Source organism: Impatiens glandulifera, chromosome 4 (genome assembly GCF_907164915.1).
Source record: "Impatiens glandulifera chromosome 4, dImpGla2.1, whole genome shotgun sequence".
In the NCBI taxonomy this organism is placed as follows: domain Eukaryota; kingdom Viridiplantae; phylum Streptophyta; class Magnoliopsida; order Ericales; family Balsaminaceae; genus Impatiens; species Impatiens glandulifera.
In genome coordinates, this window is record NC_061865.1 from 8,922,200 (window position 1) to 8,936,538 (window position 14,339).

At 24.0% G+C, this 14,339-nt stretch overlaps 1 protein-coding gene across 1 annotated transcript; it reads left to right on the forward strand.

Annotated features, from left to right (window-relative positions):
* The first annotated feature begins 8,623 nt into the window (after window positions 1-8,623).
* Window positions 8,624-9,295, forward strand: LOC124934660 (RNA polymerase II C-terminal domain phosphatase-like 4). Its single transcript, XM_047475180.1, has one exon. It carries the CDS (start codon window positions 8,624-8,626, stop codon window positions 9,293-9,295), a length of 672 nt encoding a protein of 223 aa, XP_047331136.1.
* The last annotated feature ends 5,044 nt before the right edge of the window (window positions 9,296-14,339 follow it).

A 14,339-nucleotide genomic window follows, 5' to 3' on the forward strand; every position in this document is an offset into this window, starting at 1 on the left:
TTCATGTAGGTGTAGGATAAAAAGAAAAACATATCAATTCGAGTCAATAATTTTAGGGTTACATTCATTTTAAAGATTTTGTTTATTTTTTTATATGATTATCGCTTCACTACTTTAATTATACTCACATTTTTCTTTTGTTTCATTTTCTGTACTGATTTTTTTGTTTGTTGTATATGGAACCATACATATACTCTTTTATGATAGAAATCTAAGAAATGAAAACATACTCCCCCATCTACTTCATTGATTCCAAATTCATCAATTAGTTGAAAAACTTGAATATGTATGATTGTTCTAAGCAAATCTTGAAAGAAAGATGTATATTGACCCCATTGATCTGATTACAATTTGGGGGATCTACTTTTAAAACTTAAGATCTTATTGTTTGTTTGTAAATTTGTGGTTTTATTTTTTTGTTGTTATTGGAGGATTTTAATGTTTTTGTATCTTATTTGACACATCAATTTGATTTTGTTGACCACTTATAAGCATATATTACTTGAACATCACTTTTTGGTGTTGAGATTTTTTTTCTCCTCTTAGAAATGTTTTGTAATCTTCACCTTTCAAGTCCGGATCGAAGAAAAACATTGCGATTGTTTTCATAACGACAAATGCTTATTTAATCGGATGTTCCAAACCTACTACAATCGCATATTTCATTATTGCCGATTTCTTCTCCCATAACATAGTTAATTCAATAAACATACTTATTCTCATTCTTACAACTTCTTGGACTCGAGTAGAGACAACTAACTACTTCCCATTAGGGCACTCTTCTACCAATAGAACTAGCTCGAGTGGCAATCCAATGCTTTTCGCTTTTGAATTTGAAAACTCAATTCATAATAGATTACAAGGCTTAAAATCGCGAAAATTTAACTAAAATCAAAATGATATCTTCAATCTAATAAGTTTTACTATATAATGTATATATGCAGGTCCTGTCACACAACATCCAATCACCATACAAAAAGGAGAGGTATGACTTCTAATATAATATGTCCTTGTAATTTTTTTTTCAATATTACAATTATTTATGTTAATACATATATCTTTGTTTCAGGACATAATTGAACCAATTCTAAAATTTGCTATTAGCATTCCCCAATTTGTTTCTGTTTTGTCTGCCAATGGCAAGATTTCATATGCAGAGATAAACTCTTTTGGTTGGTCACTAACATATTGTAATGAGGTTTGTAAGATTTCACAATTAGTTAAAATCTTGTAATAAATATTTTTTCTTTTTGTGACTCGAGTTTTTTCAAGGAGCTAACACGCAATGATGGTCCCTACTTTAAATCAGAACGTTCTATTATATAATATTCTGTACATTGAATTAATATAGGAATTGTATGACTTGGTACAAATTCATGGTGGAATATTTCATATGAACCCAGAATTTGGTCGTGTCGGAGGCAAATTGAATGTTATTTTTCGTGATCCTCTTGGAAATAACATCAGTGGCAAGGTTTCTGGTCCTGTTGTTGCGGCGGAAACTATTCATGTAAGTAAAAAACATATACTTTTCGTTTTAAATCAAGTGTGTACTCGGAAATTCACATGAGTTGTTTTGTGTGATTTGTAGATTGTTCTTCTGAGTTGGAGGAAACAATCTTTGGAAGATTTGCAACCTGAAGAAATAAAGAAGGAATGATTATGATTATTGGTGGTAACTTGTGAAGGCTTTTTTATTTGTAAGACTTGTTCTTTTTAATATGGGTGTTTATTTAGAACCCTCTGTTATGCTTCCTTTTGAGAATTCAAATAATCTATTATGACTAATTTCTTTTGATAAAAGAAATTGAACATTTTGGTATGATGACTAATTTCTTTTTATTTGAATATCATAATTTATTGTTGTTCTTCATAGTTTTAAAACAAATGTATTTTAGGTTAGTTATTCTTGTAGTTCAACTAATAATGCATTTTGCCTGTCTAAATTTTGATTTTTTTTACTTCATGGATACAATTTTTTTTTTAATTTGCTTATTTAGCTTGTATTAATCAAATTATTATTTTTCAATAACAAGCAATTTAATAATATGATCCAACAAATTATTAAACAACCATAAAATAAAATTTAAAATATAGTTATTTTTTTTTATAATTGATGATGTTATAATATTATATATCTTAATTTTTTTTATAAATAAGATACATATTTAAAAAAAAACAAACTTTAAAATAAAGTTTTAGTTATCCCTATTATGCGTGCCTTCAATTTCTATTAATTATGATTCTTTATTATTTTTAGTTTAAACTTAAATCCTTTGTTATAAAATTCGGAATGTATTAATAATTGAATTATTTAGAAATTTTATGAGATTGTTTAAAGAGATATTGATTGACTAAAATGGATAATTTTGTTATTATTTATGTTGAATATTAAGATATCTTTTATATTAAAATTTAAATTTTATAAAAATAAAATAAAAATATTTTAATTCATAAATGAAGTAATTTAATGTTTCAATTATAATTATGCAATAGGTATTTTTCTAATTATTGAGTTTGTATAATATATTGTATTATTTGAGAAAAACCCATATTTTTAAGGGTTATATTAAATTATTTTAAAATGTTACAAAAAAAAATATTTACCACTATAATATCACATGTTCCATTCTTCGGATTGTTGTTATAATTACAATTTAAAATCCTCAATTGTTCTATAATTTTTGAGTAATTTTTTTGTATGGTTAATCACTTATATTTATATATTTGAAATAAATATATTAGAAACTAAAATAAATATTTAATTTGATCCAAAAAATATGATACCTTTAAATTATAATGTTTTTTTTTTTTTAGTAAAAGTCAAAATAAAAATTTCTAAGTCAGATTTTTTTTTGGTATGGAAAGCGATTGACTTAAGTTCACTATTTCTCCTAGGCGAAAGGCCGTCAATTTGGGTTAGGTTCGTTGGGTTGGCCTACCCTGTCAAATAATTTAGACGGATTGAGTTGAAATATTAGTAACCCATTTAGAAGTGAGCCTACACGGGTCAGTCCGTTCGGGTCGTGGGCCTAGGTGGGTCGGACTTGGGTTGGCCCACGGGTTGGTAAAAAATGTGTAAACTCTTATTTGTACTCGCAATTGGTTACATGAATATGCTTTCGGTAATTTTATTTACAAATTTTTAATTATGTTCTTGACTTATTTGTGACTTGTTACTTCATATATTAGTTTATTTTGATTTGAATTTTTAACTACTTTTATTTTTGTGTATTTTATATGTAAATAAAAATTAAGAAGGCAATGTAATAGTTACATCAATATTATCCAAGCAAGAATCAAATGTTCTAGATGATGTTGATGCAAACATTGAACAGAAATGCAATGAAGGAGAATGATTTGATATAAATTATATCTCGATTGATAATATTTAAGGAATGTTGACTTTACTGAAAAATTTATTTTATGAAAATTTTCAAATTTTAGTTTGTCAATTAATGTGTAACGATAGATAAAACTATTGTTTGGTGTGTATTATGACTATTTGATCATGTTCTTGAACTCTTGTTTTCTAGAACTATTAATGATTTTTTATTTGTAGTGAGATAACCCGCGGGTTGGTCCGTCTAACCCGCAACCCACCTTGGGTTAGGTTGAAGATTTTCAGCCTGGCGGGCCGATCTGCCGTCGACCAGTCAAACGATGAGTTTTGATGGGTAGGTCCGCTCTACCATGGGTTAACCCGTCTGACAGCTCTAGTCTAAAAGCATGTTTCAATTTTTATTTATGAATTTTCTCTTAAATTTTGTTTTAATTTAAAATTTAATTTTTACATATTAATTAAATCAGAAATCTATTCATAATTAATATTAACTTTGCAAACAGAGTAAGATTTTGTTCGGGTTTACATAATTGTTTATTAAAATAGGTATTTTTATGAATAATGTAACTAGTATGAATTATAATATGGTTAATAATAAAATAATTTGTTAATTAAACATATTTAATTAGGTATAGTGGTTTAAATATATAAGGAGATTTAATATTATAAAGATTTTGTTCCATAATAGAGTTTTAGTTTTGTTATTTTGTTAGTGTTAAAACACAAACAAGCTGACAAATTCTTTTTACATTGTGAAATACCATAGTAGAACTCAATTATACAAGCCAAAATTTCTCTCTTTTAGTAGAAAAAATCGTTCGATAACGTCGAATAGATTTGTAAAAGAAAATCAAAAAGTATAAGCTATATCTTATTCTCGATCTCGACAACACTCTTCTTTACACAATTAACATAAAAAATTCTGACAACGATGAGATGGGATAAATCTTTACAAAAAAGACTGTACAAGAAAACCTATTACTTCTTGAAGACATTAACATGATTATGAAAATTCGACATTTCAGATTTGATTTCTTAAAAGAGAACAACAATTTATTTCAACTATGAATTTACACACTAAGTATTATAAATTACGCGAAAAGAATGGTAAAATTGTTTGATCCAGATTAGGGCTGCAAACTAGTATGAACTGGAGCTCGAGCTTGACTATTTACCTACAAGTTTGGTTCGACTTGATAAATTTGAACTAAAATTAAATTTTTAAATATTTGTGAAGAAAAAACATTTATTTTAAATTTAGGTTTTAATATTTTAAAAAATTATTTATTATCAAGCTCGAAAGCCATCGAGAAAATTATTATATGAGCTCGAACTCCACTCGAACTTGGTCAAAATCAAACTTAAGTGACCTTTGATCGAGCGACTCACAAGGAACTCACGATTAACTTGACTCATTTACCACCCTAATTCAGATGAAACATTCTTCGAGTATAGGATAATTTCGCTGGAAGATTATACGATTATGGAAAAAAAAGGACTTAACATATCGTATTTGCATAAGAAAAGACGACTTTGAATGTAGACTACACCCTTTTGGTTTGGATTCTGGAGTAATCATGAGAGAACTACACTTTTTGGTATGGAGTAATCATGAGAGAAATTTAATTGTTGATGGTTTTAATTTATTTTGGGAGTATTCTATTTTGATTTAATGGATTGGAGTTAGAAATATTTTAACGCGGTTAATTTGTGTAATGTAATTGAGAAAAAAAAATATTTATGTAATCATATTTTGCGTGTAAATTTGTGTCTTTTAATTACTTATTTATATAATTGTAGAATACTTTAAGTTGTTTATGGGAAAAATATAAACAAAATTTTTATATAATATTTAATTTAATAAAAGAAAATATATTTATATGAAGAGAAAATATATAATATATATAATTAGAGGGAAAATAATAATGAGTAGTAGTTGTTTCATAATATATATATATAGTTTTTATAAATGATAATATATATATTGAAAGAATTGTTAAAATAATCTTGATTTTTTTATGTTCATGTATTTATGAAAAGACATGATTACTAAGTAGACAAACAATAGTTAGAGAACAACTAATAGAGAAGTCCACTTATTTTATAAACATATCATAAACCAAAGGAAAAATATACACATTCCAAAAAAAATTTTTTTTTAACAAAAGTTAATCCCATAAAAGAGAAAGAAAAATATACTATTAAATTATAAAAATACTATTAAATTATGAAAAATTAGATCTAAAATGTTAAAATGTTTTTAACAATAGTTACAAGAACATACCCTTAAAATAATATATATATATATATATATATATATTAATTTCATTATATATAAAATAGACATTAAACTATAACGTTTCACATAAAAAGTTATGGAAAATAAAAAACTTTAGAGGTAACCACTAAAATGCAAGAGTCTTGTTCTCGTGCGAAATATCTGCATATTCAATTTTTTGATTCGAATTTTTTTTTCAAACCCTAACCATCCAGTGTTCCTCATCAATGAGGGTACAAAATTTCCTTTTTAACAGAATGAGACGAACAATTTCTTTGACGAGCATAAGGCGAAATTTTTCCCTATACCTCCTCAACTTTGCAATTCCTCCAAGTATAAGTATGCAATTCTACAAATATCTATTAAATATATGAAGAACTCTTTAGAATTCACAAGAAGGGCCTCCATAAGCTTCATAGGCCTCAAACCTCGCAATCCAAGATTGATGATCATATCAAAATTGCGAAAAAATCAACTTACCGACACATTAAATTTAAGAAATATGTTGGAGAAGAGCTAAAAAATGTTAACTCCTTGTACATATCTAAAAGATTATTTTGAATCAAATAATTCACCAAGAAAAAATTATCAAAATAGAGACCAACTGCATTTATAAAAAAAATATTGTTTATATATATAAATAAATAAATATGTAATATTATATATAAATATAAAATGATGAATGTAGGTGTATTTATAAATAAAAAATTGTTTATATCTTGAATAAATATTTAATAATAAATTCAATTAATATAAATAATTTTTTTAGATGATAGATGATAAGAATTATATATAGGGAAAAAAATTAATAAAGAAAAAGAGAATAGGAGATAGAAGAGAGAAAATACATGTGGATTATACTTGGCGGATTATACTTGGCGTGAATTATTGTGGTGTCTTGTTGATTTTAAAAGAAGATCGATTAAATACGTAATAAACGATTAAATTATCGAGAAAAAATGCAAAACAGTGAACAACGGACAACGGATTGTTGAAACATAACCTAATGAAAATTCAATTATTGAAATCATGATATTGATAGAGAAATTGAGAAGATTACGATTGAGACCGAGACTAAACAATTTTGGGTTATAGCAACTTAATTTTATACTCTTCTCCCTTCATATTGAAAATTCTCTTTTCAGTTAGATTTGATTGAACTAAGATTATTTATAAGAACTTTCTTTTCAATTGTACCTTATTAATCTAAAATTATTTATTTGGTTGAAGAAAAAAAGTCTGATTGATTTAATTTCAGTTATAGTTATACGTTAGTTAGTTTGAATAGTTTGATGTTGTTTCAGATTTTTATAATTAATATTTAATGTTAAACTTAATTAATATAGATAAAAAATTTAGGAGAATTCATTAAGTTTATTTTATTTGAAAGTAAGTTTTATAATTAATATTTAATAAATATATGTTAAATTGTTGATTTTTAAGAAATAAAATTAATATTTAATGTACATCTCAATTTATATAAATATTTTCTTTAGATAGAATTCATAAGGTTTATTTGATTTGAGTGAATCTGATTTTAAGTATTAAAATATTTAATAAAATATATATATATATATATGTCAAATATGTAATTTTTTAAATATAAAAATGATGATTTCTCTCATATTTTATATATATAGAGAGAGAGGTGCATTTATAATAAAAAATATATATATATTTATATATAAATATAAAAATTATAAAGGTAGGTGCATTTATAAAAAAAAAATATTCATATTTATATATATATATAAATAAAATAAATATGTAGTATTATATATAAATATAAAAATTACGAAGATATTTGTATTTATAACAAAAAAAAATTATATATATATATATATAAATAAAATAAATATGTAATATATGAAGTTAGGTGTATTTATAAAAAATAGTTTATATATATATATATATATATATATATAAATAAAATAAATATAAATAGAAAAATTATGAAAGTAAGTGCATTTATAACCAAAAATTATTTATATATATATATAAAATAAATATAAAAATTATGAAGGTAAGTGCACCTATCACAAAAGAATGATAAAATTTGTTTATATCTTTAATATTTTGAATTAATATTAATATAGATAATTTTTAAATGATATATATAAAAAAAAAAAAAATTACTTAAAAAAAAATGTGAAAGAGAAATACCTAATTATTTATTATTTTATTGACTTTAAGCATATTTATTTATTTTTATTTTTATTTTTTATATATATATATATATATATATATATATATATATATATATATATTACTCAATAAGATATAAAAAAAAATATGTTAAAATGACATTCTAACTTATTAGAGTTAATATAAAACAATATATAATTAAAATCTTAAATATAGTTAAATAGGATTCTGGTTGACTAAAAAAAGCGAGTAAGCAACATAGTTGTGGATGGATGCAGCTAATTTTATTATTTTATTTATTTAATCTAATTATTTGAGTGTATTAATATTGTATTTTTTTTATAGAAAAACCCTCGTTTTTTGAAGGGTTATAGTTTTAATTATTTTAAAATAACATAACAAAATATTATAATATACTGGATTGTTGTTATAATTACAATTTAAATCCCCAATAGTCTCTACGAATTGTGGAGTGATTTGGTTTATTTTATGTGCAATGATTAATATGTATATTTTAAATATATTAGAAAGTAAAATAAATATTTAATTTTTTTTGACCAGGTTTATTTTTAGGGTGAATAACATCATCCTGAAAATATGGCTCCTTCAAATTAGAGTGTTTAAAATAAATTAAAAAATTTGAATTTCAAATTTTAGAATCTTTATTATAAAGTCTAGATTTATATTCTCTATTTCATTATTCATTCTCCACCTAAGAAGAGACTAGCAATCAAATTTCTAAAGGCAACTAAGAAGAGACTAGCAATCAAATTTCGAAAGGCAATCTATACTACAAAAATATGGAGAGAGTTGAACTCAATTATATAAATCAACATTTCTCTATTTCAATAGAAGAGATGACTCAATTCCGGCAAATCGATTTGAAGAATAAAATCAAAGAGAAGAAGTTACATCTTATCCTCGATCTCGACCACACCCTTCTCCACTCATTTAACATGGAAAATTTTGGTAAGGACAAGATGTCAGAAATCTTTACAACAAAAGATTTGCAGAAAAATCTTTTCTTCTTCAATGAATTTAACATGGTGACGAAACTTCGACCTTTCGTGTTCGATTTTTTGAAAGAGGCCAACAATTTATTCCAACTTTGGATTTATACAATGGGTACTAGAGATTATGCGAAAAGAATGGCGAAATTGATTGATCCAGATGAAACACTCTTTGGGTGTAGGATAATTTCGCAGGAAGATTGTACGATTAGGGGACAGAAAGGACTTGATGTCGTATATGCAGACGAGAAGACGATTTTGATTGTAGACGATACTGTTTCGGTTTGGAGTAATCATTTGAGAAATTTAATTAATGTTAATCGTTTTAATTTCTTTGGGACCAGTAAATATATGAAGGAAAGAGAATTTGAGGATTATGAATTGTCAAATGTATTTTATTTGCTTAAGAAGACTCACACAATGTTTTTTGATCCTAAGATTGGAACAACGGAAATCATTGATAGAGATGTAAGAGATTATTTGAAGCTGGCGGTAAATGAAATATTTTCGAATATGTAATTTTTTTGATATATTCTTAGTTTTATTTGTATCTCATTCTAATTTATAAAGAAGGAGTTTATATAGTGAATTTTAATATATTTTGAATAAATTATTTTGAGATCCATTATATTATATTTGTAATGTGTAGATCCAACTTAAATGATTTTAATGGAGAAAATGATGAATAACATTTGTTGGTGAAGAAAATTTATTTATTTTGAGTTACTTATTATATTCATACATATTGTTATCAAATATAGAAAAAGAATCTGTGCTCTATTTTGATTTAATGGATTTAAATGGTTAATTTGTGTATTAGAGAAAAGAATGAAAGAACTACTTATTTAATCATATTTTATATTTGTTAATATAAAATAACATATTATTCACCGTTACATTTTTTTTTTTACATAATCTCAAATATAATCAATATAATTCTTGTTAATTAAAAATTAAATGAGTAAGCGACCTAGATGTGGATGAATGCAACTAATTTTATTATTTTATTTATTTAATCTAATTATTTGTTTGAGTGTATTAGTATTGTATTTTATTTTAAATCCATGATTTTTAAGGGTTATAGTTTTAATTATTTTAAAATATCATAACAAAATATTTACCATTATAATATCTGGATGATGATATAATAAATTATTTAAATAATCTTGTTAGGTTAGATTAAAAAAACCATATTTTTAGATAAATATATTTAAAATATACTAATATATATTAAATAAAACAAAGTAAAGAGTATTGTATTTATAAATAACTAATTGTGAAATTGATTACATGATATATATATATATATATATATATATATATATATATATATATATATATATATATATATATATATATATATATATATATATATATATATATATATATATATATATATATATATATATATATATATATATATATATATATAAAGATGGTGAATTTTTAAAAATTATTTAACTAATCCCAACAAAAAAGTAGTCTTCCTAAATCTAGGCATGGTTTTAATTTCTCTTAAATATTGTTTTAATTTTGAAATTAAATTTATATATTAATCATGTAATTATTATTACGAAAATAAAGTAAGGATTTGTTCTGTTTATTTTTATAAATATAGATAACCGATATCAAACACTCTTAGAGCTTGTATGATCTTGGGTTATTGTTTTTTATAAATTATTTAAAATGATATTGTTTGATTAAAAATAGTTAATTTAGAATTATTTATATTAAATTATTAAAATTAAATTTTATAAAAATTAAATAAAACAAAAATATATTTATATTTAATTCATAAATTATGTGATTTAATTATTAATTAAAACCTAAAAAGTATTTATTTAATTAGTATTAAAACTAACAAAACAATATATAGAAGATATAAAAAATTATAAAAACAATTATTATATATATTAATAATGTTAATAAATAAATAAAATTAAATGATATGATTGATTAAATAATAGATGATAAGATTGTAATTTGTTTTCATAAATGATTTAAATAATCTAACTAATATTTGTATTTTACATTGTGAATTATTAACTTAAGTTAATTATATTCTCTAAATCTAGGCATGTTTTTAATTTTTATTTATTGATTGAAATGAATGAGATTATTTATATTAAATTATTAAAATATTTTTTAATATTTAAAATTTATAAAAATAAATATTATATTTATATATTTAAATTTATAAATTTAATGATTTATTAGTTAAAATTATAATGATGAATTAAATTTATTTATTTTAAAATATCTTTGACAATATATTTTATTTGAATAAGTCTAGACATCCTAAATAAAATTAAATAATCCCATTAAAACTTAGATCTGAAAGAAAACTCATGTTTTATTTATTTATTTATTTACTAAAAATAATATATTTTACTTTCATAATCCATAATATATTGTCATAAATACTCTCAAATATTAAATTAAGAGAAATTCTATGACCAAGTCCAATCCTAACTCCAGTATTAACTAATGGTCAAGTATTAAATAAAATATTTATTTAATATTACAACAATACAAAAATGTGAAAGATAGAGAAATTTATTAAACAAATCTTTTATATTAATAATATTTAAAATAAAATAGTTTTAAAATTATTAATCGAAATATTTTATTTCCAAATAAATTAATAATATGTTTTTATTGATAAATAAAAATATATATATTATAATTTCAAATAACTTCAAAATTCAAATAAAAGTAGATTCTCTATTTTAAAGTATAGTTTTAATGGTTATTTATCCTCTTTAACTCTTTATTCATTGAGTCTATTTTTTCTCTCAGTTAGTTTTGATCTCATAATTTAAGTTTTCATGATATGATGATCATATTTCTAAAGTCAAGTTTTGTTTAGGTTACTGGATAAAAATGGTTAAACTCAACTATATAAATCAAATATCACCAAGAACAAATAGTTTTATATGGGCGAATTGATTTGGAGAAGACAATAAAAATAGAAAAAGTTATGTCTCATCATCAATCTCCACCACATTCTTATCTACACAATTTTCAACCTAAACAAAATTGATAACAACGAGATGAAACAAATCTTTTAAATAAAAAACTTTACAGAAGATCCTTTATTTCTCAAAGACTTAAACATGGTGACAAAACTTCAACAATTCATGTTTGATTTCTTGAAATAGGCCAACGATTTGTTTGAGATCTATATTTACACATTGGGTACTATAAATTATGCAAAAAGAATGGCGCAATTGATTGATCCATATGGAACACTATTCAGATGGAGGATAATTTCGCGGGAAGATAATACGGGGGAAGAAAGAACTTGACGTTGTACTCGAAGATGATAAAGTAGTTTTGATTGTAAACGACACCGTTTCAATTTGGAGTAATCATGAGAAGAATTTGATTAATGTTGATGGTAATTTTATGTTCTTTGGGATTGAGAGATTGATGCAACATAGAACAGACTACTTCTCTAGTTGAAGAATAAAGTATTTATGAATGTTTAATATTTTATTTAGAGGATTGGAAGATACTCTTATTTTTGTTTATCTCATTTTAATTTACAAAAAGATGTATTTATTATATCATGAATTTTGATAAATTTGATATGAAATGTTTTAAAATAATTATATTATATTTGTAATGGGCTGATTAGAGACGTCAATTAGGGTCAATTGTCAATTAGGGAGGTCAGTTGGGTTGGCTCGTCCCGCCAAACAATTTAGACCGGTTGAGTTGAAATATTAGCAACTCATTTGGAGGTGAGCTTACACGGGCTAGCCCGCTTGGGTCACGGGCCTAAGCGAGTCGGGCTTGAGTAGGCCCACAGGTTGGCATAAATTTTTTTAAATCTGATTTATAGGCTATTGATGATGATATTTAAAGAATGTTGACTTTACTGAAAATTTTATTTTATGAATCTTTCAAATTTTAGTTATTTTGTTGAACTATTTTGTCAATTAATGTGTAACGATAAACAAGACTCTTGTTTGGTGTGTATTATGACTATTTGATCATGGTCTTGAACTCTTGTTTTCTAAAACTTTTAATGTTTTTTATTTGTAGTGAGGTAATCCAGCCCAACCCGCAACCCACCTTGGGTTGAGGATTTTCAGCCCATTGAAATGGTGGGCCCGCTCCCGTCGACTCGTCAAACAATGGGTTTTGGTGGGTAGGCCTGTTCCGTCATGGGTTAGCCGTCTTACCGCTCTAGTGTAGATCAAATTCAAATATTTTATTAATATATTTTTTTAGTTATTAGATAGTAATATGCAACCAAAAAAAACTCTTATGCATTCCAATTAATTATAGAAAAACAATGTAGATATACCGTGTTGTAGTAAAAATATATTTTTAAAAATGTATCGACAATATTTTAACCAAAATAAAATTTTAAGTTATTACCACCAAATGAATTCAGAAATTCAATTTGACACATGTTTAACCTACCAACTTCAATTAGATGTATATATAAATATCTAAATACAACCAAAAATTCACAATCTCCATTCACTTCTAACTTCGACATATTGAGATTGGTTGTAATACTAGTATTAGTATTTGTCTATCTTATAAACTGAAATTTAAAATGTATAATGTTCATAATTTTGATTAATGCTTAACCAATAATTCTGAAAAAAAAATGTGAGTTGAAGTAGACATCTTATGCAAGACTAAACAGAAATATGTTAATGCATTCCATGAAGAAATAATATTTTCTTCTCTAATTGTCGATTTTATCTTTAAGCAAATCTATTTCCGGTAACGCATTATACAATATTCAAATTCAACGCAACCACTTTGTTGTAGGTTACCCTAACAAAATTTAGAAGATAATGCAACTACTCACCATTCAAATAATAAGAACTATAAAATAATGCCTACATACATAGTCACAAATATTATACACACCATCAATGATGTAAAACCTGGTCATTTTAAAATACCCCTTTAGGCATAATACATTTTCACCCCACTACATTGTAAAAAATAAAAACTTATGTTCAAAACCTAGCCTATTATAAATGATAATCTACTACCTAACAAATGACAATGGTTTTCCAATCATCTTCGAGTCCAATACATATATAAGCTCTTATCCTCATTTATGATAGTCAAGATCCATTGGTACCGGCATAAATGACAATAATTAACTAGTATGTAGTAAGTTTGATAAATTAAAATCTTTATGTAGTCTTGTATGTAGTGTTGTATTCGATTATACAAATGTTATATCTATTCAATGTTTCAAAGCGAGTGTTGTTGGGATTCACAAATGAGACATATTCATTCTTATTTTCTTTATTCAAGCATTTGTAAAGGTAAATGTACTCAAACAATAAATATCTCGGTTAGTTAAACAAAAAATACGTCAACTCGAGCAACACTCATTTTAATATTTTCTACTAGATAGATGTAAATGTACTCAAATACAAACTTTCTAAAATCAATATTTTTTTATTGAAAAGATAATTAATTAACAAATTAATTTGAAGTTTGATTTGGAGATAAAGAAAATATTTAGTCAATTTTAATATTCAGACCACTAGTTTGCAATCTTCTTATAGTTAACTAAAAA